The 18,825-nt window shown below is 46.6% G+C and overlaps 1 protein-coding gene across 6 annotated transcripts in view; it reads left to right on the top strand.

The window, feature by feature from the left end:
- LOC135897376 (uncharacterized) overlaps nucleotides 1–14,244 on the top strand; it is a 66,161-nt gene extending 51,917 nt beyond the window's left edge. For 4 of the 6 annotated variants that reach the window (XM_065425985.2, XM_065425980.2, XM_065425982.2 and 1 more), the window contains 5 exons: nucleotides 1,156–1,239; nucleotides 4,413–4,572; nucleotides 6,878–7,045; nucleotides 8,794–8,928; nucleotides 13,676–14,244. In XM_065425985.2, coding sequence (XP_065282057.1) covers nucleotides 1,156–1,239; nucleotides 4,413–4,572; nucleotides 6,878–7,045; nucleotides 8,794–8,928; nucleotides 13,676–13,831 — 703 coding nt within the window. In that variant the 3' untranslated portion in view covers nucleotides 13,832–14,244. The remainder of the gene's footprint in view (nucleotides 1–1,155; nucleotides 1,240–4,412; nucleotides 4,573–6,877; nucleotides 7,046–8,793; nucleotides 8,929–13,675) is intronic. The other 2 variants (XM_065425983.2, XM_065425984.2) reach the window with 2 other exon arrangements.
- Nucleotides 14,245–18,825: the final 4,581 nt, after the last annotated feature.

Genomic DNA, 18,825 nt, shown 5'->3' with positions numbered 1-18,825 from the left:
GTGCACTGAAAACCGATAACCGGATGAAGAGGGTGGTGCCGGCGTCTGCGATTGGTCGGCTTTCCCTTACTTAGCTTGGTGGCTGGTCGAAAATCGCGGCGGCATGCAACGGAAGCTTAAGAATGACGCTAAAATTGACTCTCAGCAAAGAACAGTTGGCAGAATGAGGTATTAAACGTGTAGAAAGTGCTTAAAAACGTTAGATGGTCATGCAAGAAGTTTTATTATACGTAAATACACCCATGCTCTCCGGCAGGTGCGAGTAGCCAGCGTCTCAGCGATCGGCAGCAGCTATCTTTTATTCCTTTCGGAACGGGGCAGCCTGCGGCTATTCCGAAAAAAATTCAGTTTTGTTCGGCATATTAATGCATCTTTATCGCGTACACGTCACTTTGACGCGGTGAGTTGGTGCGGTTTTGTGACGTCGCGTGACAGGCAGGTGAAGTGGGTGCAGCCCGAAAACATTTTACCAATAGCCGAGGGCTAATGGCGAAAAGGGGTCGAATCAGAAATAACTGTTTTTCTTTTTTCTGTCAAATCATGCATAATGAGTGTGCACGCATCATATCAGATGGGGAGGTATTGCGGTTTTTGTAACGTCGCGTGACAGACAGGTGAAATGGGGGGGTGGTCGAAAAAAGTTTTTGACCAATCGCGGAGGGCTGATAGCAGAATTGGAATAGAAAATTTTGGAATAGTTTTACGTTATAGCGCCCCTAGTTAATTTTCTATCGGTCCAAATATGCACTACATTCAGTTCTCAAAGAGCCAAAGACAAAACTTTTGCTTTCAACAAAACTATCAAGGGCATTTGCCGAGAGCCCCAACAGCCCAAGTACGAACGAAAAAAAAAAAAACACACTTGGAAATGTGTGACTTCACACTCACGTGGAGGTGGTGAGGTTTCGGCGCGACATTTCAAAAGCTAAATGTCACCATTTTTCACTCTTAACGATCTGCCGACATTTAGCACGAAATGCACGAAAGCGGAATCTTTAAATCACACCTTTGTGAGTCTACGCTGATCCAGCGTTTCTCTTTATAGTGTCCCTTTATAGCGTGACGCGCTAGCCATCGCATTGTGCCATTTTACATTCTCGCCAACGCGGCTGATGTAGTGCTTTTTACTGCACCCTGCCTGCCATCGGGGCGCAGGAAGGGAAAGTACCTGTTCCTCATCTACCTCGCTACGTACGGCGTCATCCTCGCCTACGTGGTCGCCCTGAATACGCACGCAACGTGAGTCTGTCCTTCTTACTCATTCAGGACACAATTATGTCATCTTTATCGCTTCGTTCACAGCCAACAATATAGCCTTGGTTGGATTCCCTTTTCGATCACGACGGTTCTTGAACATTAAGGTGGCCCTCGTCTGTACGTGGGTTTCTGCAGTAACGGTTCAAAAGTATTGAAGGACGCGTTACAACACTGGCCACAGACGGCTTAATAGGCAGCAGAGAGGGCAGGCATCATTTTATATATTTTGTTTCGACTGTGACGCTGTAAAGCCGGCAAACTGTAAAGTTTCGTGATGACTGACACCATCGATGTCAAGGACGATGCAGCCTACTTTGCTGTCCAAGCAAGACGGCGGCAGAATAGCCCAATTGGAAGCTAGAGCGAACTTCGCCTGCCTGAAGCTTGCTCTCAGGTAAACGTAGCCGCGTTTTCTAAAATCGCGAAGATGCGTTCAAAACTTGGTATCGAAGCTGCCTTATACGTCGAGTAACACGACGATCGTGTTTACCGCCAGAGAAAGACCAAGAAAGACACCAGAGAGGACAGAGAGGTTTCGGCTGCCACCGACGGCAAGTTGTTCTTTCAACCACTTTCATTTGCCTTTAGCTTGTCATTTTTACACTGTAATTATTAACTACGAACAATTTCCCCTGTTTTTCTTGTCTGCATTATCTACTGCTACAACATGTGTTGTGGCTAACGGAAATCGGTCCCCCTCAGTTCCCCTCCCTCTCATTCAACCTAATGGAAGTATGATTGATGCATTCTGAAGCTGTGTTGTTTATACGATGTGTTTCCATTAGTTCGCGTGCAGTCTGGCATTTGCCCTCACCTGAATAGTGATCTCCCGTAAACGTGGTTCCCAATGCTGTCGTTCATGTTTCTCTCAGTGCCCTCTCTTTCTTGAGAGGTAAACATGTCACGCAGGAAATACCATCTGAGGCAAGCGCAACTTCCTCTAAAAGTTAAGAGTAGACTCGCTTCAATACTGGAAACAATGAACCCATTGAGATGTATTGGAAAGTGCGGCCAGCTCGGCTGAGCTGGTAGCTCGATGGCCAACTGCAGTAAAATCTTAGGCCACGTTAAAAAAGCGTACTTCAAATGGCGTAATTATAAAGCAGGCCCCCGTGCACAATTTCGGTTTGAAATATACGAGTGGGTGCGCCATGAAAACTTCGCAAAAGTTGAAGTTCCTGACATTGTAGTGACATTGTATTTCCTGCTAAGTTTTCCCGCGTTAACTTAAGCTCCTGGACCTCGAATCAACTCCGCCATCCTAACCCCCCCCCCCCCAAAAAAAATATCCTGACAAACATCACAGCGCCCTAAATAATTATCTATGATAACGTTTTTAAGAACCGCTTTCGGTTTGAGCTCAAAGGAGGCGTATTTGTCGTGACGCCATGTCACAGAAGGTGCTCACGTGAGATCTGGAAATCGCAACCTTCTCGCACCCACTGCGGTTCTCTCGGTCGCCGGCCATACGGTTACATCGGACCGCACGACGAGCAGCATAGCAGATGACCCAGCAAGTTTGCATTGTCCTGTTGAACTTAACACAAGGCTGAGAAAATTGCTATAATCTAGCTGTCTGTAATATAGAGAGTATCAGTACAATTCGAGACTTTGCGTACATAACGTAAAGAATGACCTATTAACGTGTAAACAAGGGCGCTATAACGCAAAACTATTCCAAACTTTTCTATTCCATTTCTGCTATCAGCCCTCCACGATTGGTCAAAAACTTTTTTCGACCACGCCCACTTCACGTGTCTGTCAAGCGACGTAACGAAAACCGCGATACCTCCCCGTCTGATATTATGTGTACTCACTGATTATGCATGATTTGAGAGAAAAAAGAAACAGTTATTTCTGATTCAACCCTTTTTCGCCATTAGCGCTCGGCTATTGGTAAAAAGTTTTCGGGCTGCACCCACTTCACCTGCCTGTCTCGCGACGTCACAAAACCACACAAACTCAGGCGTCAAAGTGACGTGTACGCGATAAAGATGCATTAATATGCCAAACAAAACTGAATTTTCTTCGGAATAGCCGCAGGCTGCCCCGTTCCGAAAAGAATAAAAGATGGCCGCCGCCGATCGCTGAGACGCTGGCGACTGGCACCTGCCGGAGAGCATGGGTGCAGTTGCGCAAATAAAACTTCTTGCGTGGCCGTGTAACGTTTTCGAGCCTTTTCGGCACGTTTACCACGTCATTCTGCCAACTCTTCTTTGATGAAGGTCAGTTTTAGCGTTATTCTTAAGCTTCCGTTGCATGCCGGCATGATTCTCGACCAGCCACCACAAGCTAAGTAAGGGAAAGCCGACCAATCGCAGACGCCGGCACCACCCTCTTCATCCGGTTATCGATTTTCAGTGCACTGGCTCTGCCCCAGTGAATCCCTCTCCACTTGAGCGTTCTCCTCGCTTCTTGTCAGCCAATTAGATACGACAAGCGGCTCAGTGTAAGCAATGTTATTCGTTTTTCAAGCAAACAAAAGTGACCTCCTATGAAGGAGGAGAGCGTTTAATTGGTCTGTTCAGACAACGCTGCGGGTGACCGCCCGGTGCTTGCGTCGGTGGTTACGCAAATTTGACGTCAGGAGAATGGAATAGAAACATATTGGAATAGTTTTACGTTATAGGGCCCCAAGAGTTATCATTAACGAAGAACTGTACGCATTGCCAAACGTTCTTTTATCTCGCTTCCATGTAATTTTTTTCGTGTGAGTGTGTGGCGACAATATTTTGTCGCGTCCATCGAAAGCCGACTGAAGCCTTGTTGGCTGAGCACCCACCAGCGTCATCTTAGCTTTCTCCCTGTAAATGAAGCGCACGCGCGGAAGTTACTGTCGTCGGTTGAGAGTTCTTATTGCTATTTGGGTTCTGCAGTTCCTGAAGAACTGTATTGCACTATTATTTTGTTTCCTTTTCCTCCATAGCTGCTTTAGACTTCTTGTAACTGTATTTAGAGTCTACACCTGTCGCGATTTCTCACGCCAGAGGAATATCTGTTTACGGAATATGAACGTAGCGTCGCCGTTCATCCACATACACCCTTTGTCGTCTCTTTGCTTTGTAGCTTGCTTGTTTTTTCGCTCGTTTGTTTTGCTGTTCTTTCGCCCCCACTGCAGCGCCTCCGACAATGCCCTGCTTTTCTTACCTGCAAAGGTACGTGTGGACTCTGGCGACGCTGGTCGTGATAGCATCCAGTGTGTCGCAGCGATTCGGCGATCGCCACGCCTTCGAGCGACACCATCTGATCGAGAGTATGCCCTGGGGCGTCATCTGCGTCCTCGGCGGAGCGCAGCTCATCACGCACGTTACCGTGGTACGGGGCGCGCTACAATGCTGAATCCTCGCGTTGATTCTTCCCCAGTTGGTCGATCAGTTGGCCTAGTGCACATGTCCATTTCCTCTGCTGCTGAAGTGCTGAGTGGTTCAAGGCGCCTGTCTCTTTCTGACACGCGCCCCAGCTCAGCCAATCAGAACTTCAGCAGCAGACGAAATGGACATGTGCACTAGGTGGACACTTACAGAACAGCTCCTGCCCCACCACTCCTGGTGGTGGTGCAAGGAACTTAGCGACGCGCTCGGAGTGCGCCTTCCACTGCGATTGGTTGACCTATTCGGCTAGACAACAACCACGCCGCAGCACCCATGGTCGCGAGAACCCGGCGAAGTTTGCAAAGAAAAGCTTCGCTTTTAAACTGTACAGTCGCGAGCAAAAGTGTGGGGACGAAAGGTGCCGCGATTTGTTTGTTTTTTTCGCTGCCTACGCTTTCCGGCTGAAATCAAGAGCGCACGCATATGTGCGCGTGTTTGACCCATACAGTGTATAAAACCAATTCCAGGCCATGGAGCTGCTCTAGAAAATTTCAATTTTTTGTTGATGCCATGGTCTTCACACTGTTGCTCGCCACTGTATGTTCTCTTTGCGTAAGCACCAAGCAGCTCTAGGAAAGTCATCAGCTGGCGTCGACCAATCCAGAACTGCATCCACAAGAATACCAAGGCGTAACAAGGGCGTATGTAAAAAAAAGACCCTCCGTGGTTGCTTAGTGGCTTTAGCTTTGCGCTGCTAAGCACAAGTTCGGGCCATAAAAAAATTATATGATTTTACGTGCTAAAACCACGATCTGATTCTGAGGCAGGCCGTAGTGAGGGACTCCAGAGCAATTTGGACCACTTGGGGTTTTTTAACGGGCACATAAATTTAAGCACACGGGCTGTTTCACATTTCGCCCCCATGGAAATTCGGCCGCCATGGCCGGGATTTGACCCCGCGACCTCACACTCAGCAGCCCAACACCACAGCCATTAAGCAACCACAGCGGGTCAAGTTCGTGCGATCAAATCCCGACCACGGCAGCCGCATTTCGATGAGGCGAAATGCAAAAACGCCCGTGTACCACGCGTTGGGTGCACGTGTGGTCGAAATTTATTCGGCACGCCATAGTGTCAAAATGACACTACGGCGTGCCGCATAATCAGATCGTGGTTTTGGCACGTAAAGCCCCAGAATTCATTCTCTTAAGTATACAAAGTTCGCAGTACATTCAGACGTACAACAGGTTCGGTAAACCGTACGAATGCAGCCGACTATTTACATACTCGGCGCGTCATGGAGAGCCCTGCAAGAGAGCCGTTTAAAGGTGCACAGGGCGTGTGGCGGGGGCATTCGCACTAGATTTCAAGATTAAACTAAGACGAAATAGCGCGAACTCAGCCTACTACACAGAAAGAAAGCGCCAGTCCTGTCCTCGTTCATAAATGGGTTTCTGAATTCGCGTTATGTTTATCTTGATATGGATGTACTAAACTATGTCTTTAAGAAGTAAACGGGAACGCATGTTACGAAGTGTGTACAGGAGATAAGTGCAATTAGCATTGAGCACCGCCTCGGCGCCGAGTGCGTTCGTTTGTCTGTGCTGCGCATGTGTGGATCTTCATATGCGGTTCTTTTTTTCGCGATACCTGACTGCGTGCACTTGCGTGTTGGTCTAGTGCCACTCATCTTCCACACTTCGTACGTGTCTTCGCCTGCCAGTGATCTGTGTACACGGAGGAAAGAAAAACACTACGAGGGAGCATGACGTCATGCAGCTAACTTCGGCAAGCCAATCTCCTCTGATGTCACGCGTCCTTTCCTGTGGGGCCCACTTGCGCGCTGACTATTGGGAAATGCCTTTTTCAAGCATTATTTGATTCGTGGTAGCCTTTAGCGATGCCCTATGGTCACGGTCAGTTCTCGTCAACCACACTCCGCTCTGCTGTCCCCCATGCTCCTCTCGCACTCGGCGGCTAGAAGTTGCCGCTGACCTATATCTTGGTGAGGGTTTATTTCCCAGGATGTTTTATAATTATTGTGACTATAGGAGTCAACGTGATCACTCGACACTCCCTTCAAGTCTTTTTGCTTCCTCCATAATCCATATATATATAAATTTATATATATATATATATATATATATATATATATATATGCATACACGCTTAGCCACTGTCCCCTGTAACTTCTTCTTCACATATAACGTCCAGACGCATCGTCTTGCAGTCGACTAAAAGAGCATCGAAACGGCCGCGTTTATTCGTTGTTCTTTTTGCCTCCTCTGTGTGTGCGTGTGTGTGTGCAGGAAGGCCGGCTGGTGGAGCACCTGTTCGAGCTGGTGAGCCGAAGCTTCTGGCGCAACAACTCGCGCGTCACCAACCAGGTGCTGCTCACCGGCCTCTCTAGTGTGCTCGCCGAGGCTGTGGGCGTGGCGCCGCTGTGTCGACTCCTGATGCCCATAATCGTCACCATCGTGCGTTGATCAAACGGTCTTCTTAACTATCGTATGCCATCGTCTGCGCAGCGAAAGCTAAAGGGAACAAAAAATTGTTCTCATAACAACCCACAAGCACTTGATGCAAGGTCACTGTATACGCCCAGTCGTATACAGAGCCACATATCGGTCCTACCTTGTGCCTATATTGGCCTGGCTTCGGGCAGTTCGCCTGACTTCCTAGTGATTCCTAGTGGAAGTGGCGAAATCCTAGTGATTCTTACGCCACTGCCGACACTTGGGGCCTTGCCTACAATTATTGCGCAGCCTGACCACGCAGGTGCGCAACGACCACGTAAATTGACCTGAGCAAAAGAAGGAAAGCAGTGGCACACACATGTTTCACTGAACTTTCACGTTAAAATGACACTGCAGAGAAAACTAACTTGAGCTATATTTATATAAATTATCATTCTGCAATACCGAAAGAGTGCGCCCTTACTGTGAAAAGAGGTCTGTTAGCCAGAAAAGACTCAAAAAAGAAAAAAAAACGGGTGGTGACTCTGCTTTCAACTTTCCACAACCTCCTTGCCGTGACGTCATACATTTTGACGGCGTTTGCACGGATTTAATTTTTAATTGGAAAGATAGACTACATTGTATCCTAAAGGAGTCAAAGACCATATTCAGCAAGTTTGAACAACTTTTACTAAACCACAACGGCCCCAATAGGAAAAAAAAAATTGCAATCAGCGACATCAGACTGACGTATTTGAGCTGTGGTTCTGTCGCATAATTCGCAAAAATGTAATTTTCACTTCCATTTTCTTATAATATTTAGCCTCGCATCTCGAAATTACCGAAGATAGAGTACTTAGAGGGGCCCTGAACCACCCCTCGGGCTTCATGAAATAACATTGTGCGCGGGTAGCATACGCCGCTGTGAACATCTCAGCCAGGTTTTGCTCTCGTACGCGGTTCGTGTAGCTCGAAAGCGGAGTGCGAAGTCACCTTTCTTATCAAACTCTATCTCTTCAACAGAAGCCTGCTCCTCACTCTCTTCTGGAAGCATTATTTCGTAATAAAGCGGATTCCCATATGCGGCTGCTATGGTCAGCTGCAGTCTCCTACGTAGTGTAGATACCGCGGTCGCGGCGGGGTGCCGCCATGGGTCCACCAGTTAAGCGCACTGCGGCTCGCTTAAGACAACTGCGTTCGGCTTGCGTTTATAACGCGTAGTAGGCACCAAAGTCGGAAGTCATGATGTCTGCGTTAACATCCAAAATGAAATTTGACCTATGCGCGACGGTGACATTTAGAACACGGAGAGTTCTGGGGGCGCCCCTCTCCGCCGTAGTTTTCGCAAGACGAGGTGTTGAAGAAGGAACGGGAGCACAGCGGAAGCTGTGCTCCCGTTCCTTCTTCATTGAGGTACTTCTTGAGGTATTCATTGAGGTACGCATTGAGGTACGCATTGAGGTACGCATTGAGGTACTTCTTGCAGCTAGGTATTTCTGAAATGGCCTATTTTCACTTCAAATGCCTTTCTTTACTTCGATGAAAAGTGATTCAGGGCCCCTCTTAAACAATCCTTTTAATGTATGAACTGATTCATTGCTCCTCTTTAGTGTCCCTCTAGGTTTTTCGTTTTCATATTCCGGGCAACCTTCTTGTATAGCTTAGAAATCTGTGCATGTATCCTGAATTCGTTTTACGCTGTACCTTGTTTTGCCTCAATATGACATGCAAATTTCTCTGCAAAACCTCAAGGACCTCCACAATCGCAGGCCTCGGAGTCAAGCACGCGCCAGCTGTACTACCTAGTTCCGGTGTCCGTGGCGCTGTCCAGCAACATGCTGAGCCCGGTGTCACTGCCACTCGCCTTGCTGCACGGTGCGCGCAACATTTCATTGCAGCAGCTGGTAAGTGCGCGCTAGCCTGCGCACTCGGCGTCGCGTCTGTCGTTACCGTCAAGTCTCTGCTGTAAGTGTTAGAAACACGTCTGTAAGAGAGCCTGTACGTATATTTATTTCCATCTACGGAATAATTGAATGCATGAGACATAGACTTGAGCAACACCGCACTGGTGATGCCACGTTGCAGTAAAGGGTTCCATCGCAGCACACGTATTTGTTATTGCAACGACAGGTTATATATTACCGGAACAAAGGCGCCAGTACCGTTATGCATAGTGGACTCTGCTTTCATTCCACGAGGACCGAATACAATTCAAAAACGATTCCCGCACTTTTTTGCCGTTGAACAAAACTCTACAAAGTGCTGCTACATCTGCAGTTTTTCAGTAAAGCATAAACTGCAGCATTTACACGATATATATTTAAGAAGAAGCGTTAGCTCGGGTGCTCCTATATAATTACATATAAAATGGGAATTCGTTTTTCTCGGCAACCACTCCACCAAATTTGACCGGGTGTACAGCATTTTAAAGAAAAACTTAAATTCTAGTGACTGTTGGTTTCGAATATTTCATTTAGGTCGTCAATATTTTATTGAATATTGGCAAAAATCGCATATTTTCAGAAATTGAAACTATAAAGTTTACAATTCTGTAACTTAGCAATGAAAAATGGTATCACAATTCTGTGAATTGCATCTAATAGTACATCTAAAACGGAGAAAATGGATACGTTGCACACGGATCTCAAGAATTGGTATTATATAAATACAGCTTTTGCAGAACCCTTGAGCACAACGTAACAAATTCACGTAAAATATGACTTGGCATAACAAATATGTCCGCTATGAATGTTCTAATAGATGCCCTTTACAGAACCACCATATCTATTCTTGATGCAAAGCTAATAATTTGTAAACCTCGTGCTTCTATTTGATGGGGGCGAAATGCGAAAACACCCATGTACTTAGATTTAGGTGCACGTTAAAGAACCCCACGTGGTTGAAATTTCCGGAGTCCTCCACTACGGTGTGCCTCATAATAAGAAAGTGTTTTTGGCACATAAAACACTATAATTCAATTCGTGCTTCTATTTTAGTTTTCCGAACTTTCGAATTTCTAAAAATGTTTTAAACAAAATTCATGCCCTAAATCGAAATTCCGCTTGCAACAGTCACTATAATTTAACTTTGTCTCTCAAGTGCAACAACTTTCATTCATATAGCTCAAGGGGTTCTGAGAAAAAAGTTTCTGCGTTTTACATGTAATTGAATAGGCCGCGTCGAAGTTGGGTCCGAGCTAAAGCTTCCTCTTAACGCAACCACTTGCAAATGGTCAAGCGCATGTCCTGTGTTCTGTTTGCATGTACCTGTCATAAGTGGTGATGCTGAAGGTGAATCAATACCAACTCGCCCAATTAGCAATCGTCTTTTTTTTTCATTTCCAGAGACGATTGACGAACGATCGTAAATGTAAGCGAATAGCCGAACCGTTTAGAAGACCACTCGCTTTATTAAGGTAATGATGAGTTTGAAGGCGCATACTTGTTTCAGTGAAGATATTTAGATAATTTTTCTTGTTTCACCACGTAACTCCGTAAAGAACATAATCGTTAACCAGCACATATATAGTTGTAGTATAGGCGGCTATGCATATAAGCCTATTCCCCATGCATGTGTTGTCTCCAGCGGGGCATGCGCCGGCGTGGAAGGCGGCAGCTCTCCTTCTCTCCCGTAGCGACCACAGGGAAAGCAGGTGGCGGAAGGAAAGAATAGTTGTCCTTCCCGAGAAATCCACCCCAGCAGCTAAACCTTCAGACGTCGGAAAGCTCTCGCACGCATAGAGCGGTTTATAGCCTGTATGCGATTCATGCGGTGCCATGCTGAACATTGTAGAATTTGGCCATGTTGTGGAATTTGGTATTGACGCCATTTTTCAGCCACCCAGAGGCTGATGTTGACCTCTCTAATGGGCTGAAAATGTGACCATTACCTAATTGGACTACGTGACAGAAATTGACAATGTCCTGAGTAGCACTCCATGGATATTGATATGGATACGACTAAACTTCATCCTTCTTGCTTCATACGCCTTCGTGGCTTTGAAAACTGGGGCCCTATAACGTAAAATTATTCTAATCTTTGTTTGTTCCAATCCCCTGACGGCAAATTTGCGAAACGGCTGACGCAAGCTTCGGGCGGTAACTCGCATCATATGCACCGTCCAATCAAATGCTCTCCTCAATTACATGAGATCCCTTTTGTTTCCTTTCAAAGCAAGTAGCATTGCCTACTTTGACAGATTTTTCTTATCTGATTGGCTGGCAACAGGCGAGGAGCACGCATAAGTGGAGAGGGTTTTGGTAGGACCGAGCTAGCGCAGTGAAAACAAGTAACCTGATGAGAGGGTTGTGCCGGCCGCTTGGACCGCTTCCCCTTTCTTAGCTTGACGTCGCTGGTCGAAAATCGCGGCGTCGGGCAATGGAAGGTTAAAAATGCCGCTAAAGGAAACCTTCATCGAAAAAGAGTTGCCAGATTGATGCCGTATACGTGTCGAAAGAGCTTGGCAACGTTACATTGCCACACACAAAAAAAAATTGTTGTACTCAAATCCTACCGGGCGTCTCCGAGTAGCCAGTGCTAGAGCGATCGGCGGGTAGACGTCCTCTATATTCTTTCGGAATGGGGCTGTTTCCCGCTATTCCAAAAAGAAATTAGTTTTTCTCGACATATAACCCATCTTTAATGCGTGTACGCCACTTTGACGCGGTGAGCGTTGGTGGTTTCGTGACGTCCCATGACCGACAGGCGAAGTGGGCGCAGCCCGAAAATATATTTGCCAATCATGGAAGTCTAAGGTCGAAAAAGTTGTAGAATCGGAAATATTCTTTTTCTTTTTTGTTTGGTTCAATCGTGCTTCATCGGTTCGTACACGCCCTATCAGAGAAGTTTTCCCGGTTTCTGCCCCATCGTTTGACAGGCAGGTGAAGTGAAGGTGGCCGGAAAAAAATGGATCAATTGTGGAGAACTTATTGCAGAAATGCAACAAAAACAGTTTGGAATACCTTTACGTTTATCACCCCTGATCATTTTCAGCAAAATGTTCATTATAAAAGCGGCATCTTGCATATGATTATGGACATGTGCCTTGAGTTTTATTGACTTGTGTATATAGAGAAATACTACTTCGTAGAAATTTAGGTCAATGAAGGCAAGTATTTGTAGCAAAAATGTGTAGTAACTAGAGCCACTAGAATTTCTGAAGTGCACAAGCACGAAGATCAAACGAATTCATGTACCGTAGCCATAATATCCGGGATAGCTGAACAACCGCAGCGCCATCTATAGAGTGCACGATCTAGCAATGTTCGCAGGAAACTACGCGCGCGCGACAGCACCTGTATCTCGAAAGGCTATAATAGTTGACTTGGGCAGCGAACGTATACCCCGCAACTATACATGGTTTGTGTGAGAGTACGCCCCTTTCGCATGGGCGCTTTTTACTCTCTCTTTCTTTTAATCCCATCTCCCACACCCTGCTGGCGCTGAGCCGTGCTCCCGCATGGTTTGCAGAAGATAGTGCCAGCCTTTCCTTCTTTTCAACAAGAACCACTTCTCTCTCTGTATCGTCAGAGAAAGTCCGAGAACCACAGAAACGGGGGCAGAAGCGCCAAGAAACAGCTATTCTCATTAATGCATATACTAACAGCAATTCATATGAGCTGGTCTAAGTGCGTACTTCGCGGTGCTTCACGCTGCAAATCACGCCAAGTTAGTCACGCCGAATTACCGTGCTGTAAACCATTCTGTCCCGCAAAAAAATGACGCGTACGCTAAGCAGGAAAGTGCAATACCACCGCGAGACCGATTCGGCGATGCAGTGTGGCTAGAGCTTTGTAGCGTTTCAGCATGCCCGTAGACGTGTCTATTTTTTTTTTTTGCAATAGCGTAATAGCGAAGACGCAGACGGCGTGAGCCGCAGCTCTCGTGGTACCATCTTTTGATGCTGTGCAACTACAGCGCACAGAAGCATTTGGGCAACAATCAAGCTGTACACAGAAGTTGCTCGTATAAAGGGATTGGCAACAATTAGCGTGCGGTATAGCTCTTTTGTTACGAAACATTTTTCTAGTTCGCTGTAATTTAAGAAAGAAATCAAAGGAGTTCGTGCAAGTGCAGCGTTGCAGCTGCCGTCCCACGCACAGGCTAAATCTCTCTGTGCTTCTGCAGGCCAATACTTCTTTTTTTGTTATTTATTGAGCAACGCCACCTTGGTTTCATACTTTGTAAAGTAAAAGAATATTTTCGCACGAGCACTCAATGGTCCAAAAGTGAAGGCAACAACAGGATAGTTTGTGCACCGAGACTTATATAAGAGAGTGCATTGCTACACGATTGTCATCGTTATTATTTTGATGTCGTCGGTACCTAACTGCAGATTGACTTTAAATATCAACGTGAACATTGGAGGGCGGCAGCTCCTAGCGAGGGTAAGGGTAGCGTTAACGCAGTAGTGGTTGGAATCCCATACGCATACGGTACGGGCGTCACTTACGCATCATGCACACAATTAACCACCACTTGATTCCTACCCGCGCGCGAACATGCTTAGGTGCCTAATACCCGCGACGTGTTGCTGTGGGACGCTAAGCCCTACAATTATGCTATACCAATGTGATGCGTCATTTTATTTTTACGTATCACTCCTTCGAGGATAATTGTAAAAAAAAAAATTCTGTCTGTCTTGTCTCGCAGGCATTTGTAGGACTGGCCGGCAAATCCATCCTGTTGGCAATGGTGCTGGTGTCGGTCAACACAACGGGCAACTACTTCTTCAGATGGCACGACCCTACCGCCGTGTCGCACCCCATCAACCTATCCACGGCAGTCTTAAATCCTGGACCTTGCTGAGAGAGCGACATTTTATTTCTCCTGGCTACGCCCCGGACGAATCGACGTCCTATCAGCTCAAGAAGTTGGCGTGCTTGTATAGAACAAAACTGTAGATACGCACAAGGACACTTGCGCAAGTTCGTCTTCACTTTCTCCGTGGTGGCGTTTGGATCGCGTCAATTTTTCACCGACGCTCCCTTTCGCAGCGCAAATGTGGCAGGCCAATATATAAGCCTATACGTATATGCGCTATGTAGGGTATTTTTTCCCGCAGATGCGCGGGTCATTGTGATCGCAAGACTTCTCTGCTTTAAATGATTCGTGAAAACATGCGTATTGTGCGAATTCTAAGGAATGTTGCCATCGTTTGTTTTATTTTTCTTTATAAGGGTTTTCCTAAATGAAAATATAATTTGCGCATTAGCGGCACACATGTGTATACCGCTGCTTTCTCTGTATCTTTTCTACAATTTTCAGTTCCCTGAAATGCGGCTTGGCAACCAAGTCAATTCACATCCATTTCTCCTCTTCCGCAACATTTCTTGACAACGTGCCTCATTCTGGTGACACGACGCACCGTTATTGCTTAAGTGCTTATGGTGTTGGGCTGCTGAGCACGAGGTCGCGAGATTGAATCCCGGCCACGGCGGCCGCATTGCGAGGGGGGTAAAATGCGAAAACACCCCTACGATTATATTTAAGTGCACGTTAAAGAACCCCAGATGGTCCAAGTTCTTCCGGAGTCCCCCACTAAGGTGTGCCTCATTATCATAGATTAATTTTGGTACGGTAAAATTCCATAATTTAGTTCTGGTGACATACCCACAAACAGTCCCCTTTGACCTGCGATGTTTTGGTTTATCCAGCTCGGCAGTGTCTTAGCTTCACCCAATATAGGCCTGTGAGAAACAAACAAAAAATCATTTTCATCAAAATCATCATTACACAGAGAGTTATCTTTTGCGTTATTATTTGCCTGCATTCAATCGTGTAAATTAATAGGGAAAAAGGGCAGGAGCAGCGCCGTTTGAAAAAATGTTCTATCTAGAAAGAATGTTGCGTACAAGAGACCCCGAAATGCGCGGGAGTTACTGTGCACCTAAAGTGAGACGAAAGTGGGAGTGCTCGAGATCTGGTGGTATCGTTCAACGTAGAAAAAGATCAGATAAATTTGAAATATTAAAACAATTTCCATCAAATCATTATGTGCACATATATATTTGTATGGGGCATATGGCGTACCCCGGTAAAATTTTGAATTGGAAGTTTCTAGGCGACCGCACATTTGAGAACTGCGACGTCCTGATGCAAGTATCTATCAACCAAGCAGGGGTGTCACAAAGGGCAATTCTCTCGCCGCTCGTAAAGTCGGGATGGCCCGAGTAGTGCGACATCTGGCTCATGTAGATGGCATCCACTTCACAGCTTATTTCGATGGTGTCACAATCTGCGCAGAAGTGAAAGGCCACCCTGTCACCTATAAGAGCGGCTGCAATCTCCGGGAAGCAGTAATGGTCTTCGAGCAGGGTCTCACTCCCACGATAACGTAGATGTCCACAGAAAAGACAAAGTATATATACTCATCAAGGGCGCTCCAAGGGATATATGAGCCAAGAGAGCGAGCCAAGGAACAGCAAATAATTAACTTCAGCGATGCGAATACTGGGGGTTTCTGCGAACGAAAAGGGAGGAGCAAGGGAATTATTCGACAGCTTCAGGCAAAGTACCATCAACTCCTCCACCTCATCAAAGTAATCTCGACCAAATTTTGAGTGGCTACTAAAGAAATCAGTCGCATTCTGGTACAGGCCATCCTTCTTGTTTTCACTGTGGCATATGGTGCCATGCGCTTCAGTTTTGCAAAGAGGCAGACTGTTCAATTCGAACCAATGTGCACGGTGCCAGTACGCGTTCGCTGGTCTTCTCGACACACACAGGTGAAAGAGTTATATCGCATGAAAACTCTCAAAGTGATAAAGGTGCAGAGAAATGCCGTACGCTCACGATCCAAGGTCAATCTCTGCTCATAACCGATGACTACAATAAATGTTGCGTGCTGAAAAGCCTTCCCTCACGTACCACGCCTGGAATATGAGCTCGTAGTACAGGCGCGAAGTCCTTGCCAATTAAGACTAACCGACGAATACACTTGCACTATCGACCAACCACCGCTCAAACTGCGTGTACGTTTACGGTTCTTGGAGCCTTTGCACCAAAAGAACGGTGGTCACAGTATACCGCGAAATCACACAGAAGCACTGCACAAGAGTGATGGATTCAAATCTTGAACCACGCAAAGACCGCAGAATTGGAACTTCACTATGCTTTGGCGCGCACTCTTCTGGCTCGGTCAAACATCCACAGCGGCCAAAGTGCCAGTGCAGACCGAAAATATTATCTGCTCGGACAATACTACGTCTCTGCATGATCTAAAGGGTCAAATGCATCAAGATTGCGGGCGGGCGCCTTTTAACCGGGAGCTTTAGCTCCAGAGAGAGAGAGAGAGAGTGAAAGAAACAAGCTTTAATGGTACGCTGGAAACGTTAGCCTGGCTGTTCGCCTGTCATGTTGCTGCAGGTGCTGAGTGATGATTATGGTATTTATACAGCGATAAACACTTGCAGCACATACAGTCACACACACACATATAAGCACACTATACAGATATTACAATGTTTCTTTATTAAGGCTCGTGGCCCGCAAGAACGTCAACAGCGCTTTCGTGGCGCGTAACGCGCAGGTGTTGCTTTGCCACGGACCGAGAATGTGCCGTATCTCCAAGCTCAAGCCCCAGTGAAGGTGCAGTGCCTCCTCCAATGACACATACTCTGACGCGTAGCGGTAGCAGTCGCGCAGAACATGTTGGATGTCTTCAGGCGCGTCACGTTCAGAATACATTGGAAAGGCCGTGAGTTGAAGCTTACAGCTGAAGTAGTTTGTGTAGGCTACGTTGAGTGTTATGCGGTGAAGGCATGCTCGGTCTTGTCCACTGAGGCCTCGCGGCATGTAAAAGTCTCAGGAAGGACCTATTTTGCATAGAGGTCTGTACCTGTAGCTTGCGTCTGTCCAGAGGTATCGCTGGAGACGCTAAGCGTGTGCAGATATCAGCGTCGCACGTGTCTTTTTTCGAGAAAGGTATATGAACCGTTTCTCTCGAAGTATTGTGTCGAGCTTTGGCCGCATAGTCAGCCTGGACGTTGCCTTGTATTTTGCAGTGGTCTGGTAACCACTGCAGCACAACGCTACAGTTCGCAGGCTTCATTCCTTAGGCGTGTGGTGCCCAGTACGAGTTGTTCCTACGTGCGTGGCTACTTCAGGGACTGCAGGACTACTGTTCAGTCGGTGGAGATGGCCCAAGATTAAGCTTCCTGGCCGATGATGTAATTTAAAGCGTCCCGCAGTGCAGCTAGTTCAGTGGCTGTAGCTGAAGTGCGGTGACTGAGAGTGGCAGACGTGGTGACATTCGCAGACCGAATCCACACACCAATGGCAGATGACGGAGGCGTAACGGAGCAATCAGCCTAAATATGACGGTGAGCCATGTAACAGGCGTTAACATGCCCTAGAGCAACATATGTCAGCGCTAGGCCAGGAGTATTCATCTTGCTCTTGAACCCAAGCACGAAAGGGAAAATGGACCACGAAGCAATTTTCCACGATGGTTCTGTCGGCACAGAAGGGCTTTGATAATTCAGCGAGAGAAAGCTCCGCACCACAGGATCACTGTCTGAAGCAAGCGGATGACCCGGCACTCTGTCAGCAAAGCGCACGTGTACTCGAAGGAACTCCTGCTGCAGAAGCACTGGAACAGATAGGCGTATGCTTTCTGCAGGGGGTTCCTACACTTGATGTGTTTTTCGGTAGGCTGAGGCACACCCTCAGGGCTTTTGTTTGCGCAAATATTAGTATACTTATGTTGGTTTGGGAAATGTCCTGTAGCACAGGAAGGCTGTATCGTAGGAGACCTTCACAGAGAGCTGTATACATGCGTAGCAGAGAATTTACGGAGCAGCCCCCAGTGTTGCTTGATAGTACACGGAAGATGCCCGCGTATGACCCCATTTTTTTCTTTTGGTATTCGAATACATGTGCTTCTATTTTTCTCTTCTTACAATATTTATTTAAAGAATCAACCTTTAAATCATATTTCCGCTTGCAACAGCCACAATAATTCAACTTTCTCTTTCAAATTCAGCAAATTTAATTAAACGCAGTCCAGGGGTTATCCAGAAAAGCATTTCTACGTTTTGCCTGTATTTGAAATAGAGTCCTCGGAGTTTCGCCTAACCTAAAGGTTCTTCTTACTGGAGACAAGTCGTAACACTAGCATCAAGTGAGTGCCAAGCCATGCTGGAAAGCCCCGCAACGAGTTGGCCCACGAGGGATGACTCAATCACCGCTCCCAACTGATAGGCTCCTCCCCTGATATTCCACAGCAAGGCCCTGAAAAGGAAAGGCGCTGCCTCCGGAAACGCCACAGAGAAAACCTCCTGGCTGCGATTCCTGATCCCAATGACCTTCTTCCCACAGGACTATATCGAGGAGCACAAGTACTTACAAGGATAAGTACTTACAAACAATGCAATAGCAGGGCACGCCATGACAAGCGACATCATCGCCTCTGCAAGTGACATGTTATGCATCCTGAATGGAGGTAATTTTAACGAGTTTGCAGATACAGTGATGCACTTCCTGAGCGATGGGGAGCTTGAAACAGTTATTTCACTTATTTATACGTCCTGTAACGCAGTACCATTCTCAGCAGCGAAAAGAGCAGCAGCGCACACCACTTCATTATGTGCGAATAAAGCTTTTGAGAAATGTTGCTCAAGCGCGGTTTCACCCATGTATGGTCGACTAAGCGAAGTTTACCAAATATGCATTGATATTGCGCATTCGCCCATCCTTAAAACATCATGCCCGAGAACAGGACAGCTGCACATTCTTTGGAACTGTGAACACTCAACGGAATTAACTCAATGTCGTGCCCGCAGAAGTGCCGCCATGTTACT

The sequence above is a fragment of the Dermacentor albipictus genome, chromosome 2 (genome assembly GCF_038994185.2).
Source record: "Dermacentor albipictus isolate Rhodes 1998 colony chromosome 2, USDA_Dalb.pri_finalv2, whole genome shotgun sequence".
Lineage (NCBI taxonomy): Eukaryota > Metazoa > Arthropoda > Arachnida > Ixodida > Ixodidae > Dermacentor > Dermacentor albipictus.
The sequence above is the reverse complement of the archived record's forward strand: the minus strand, read 5'-3'. Positions and strand labels throughout refer to the sequence as shown.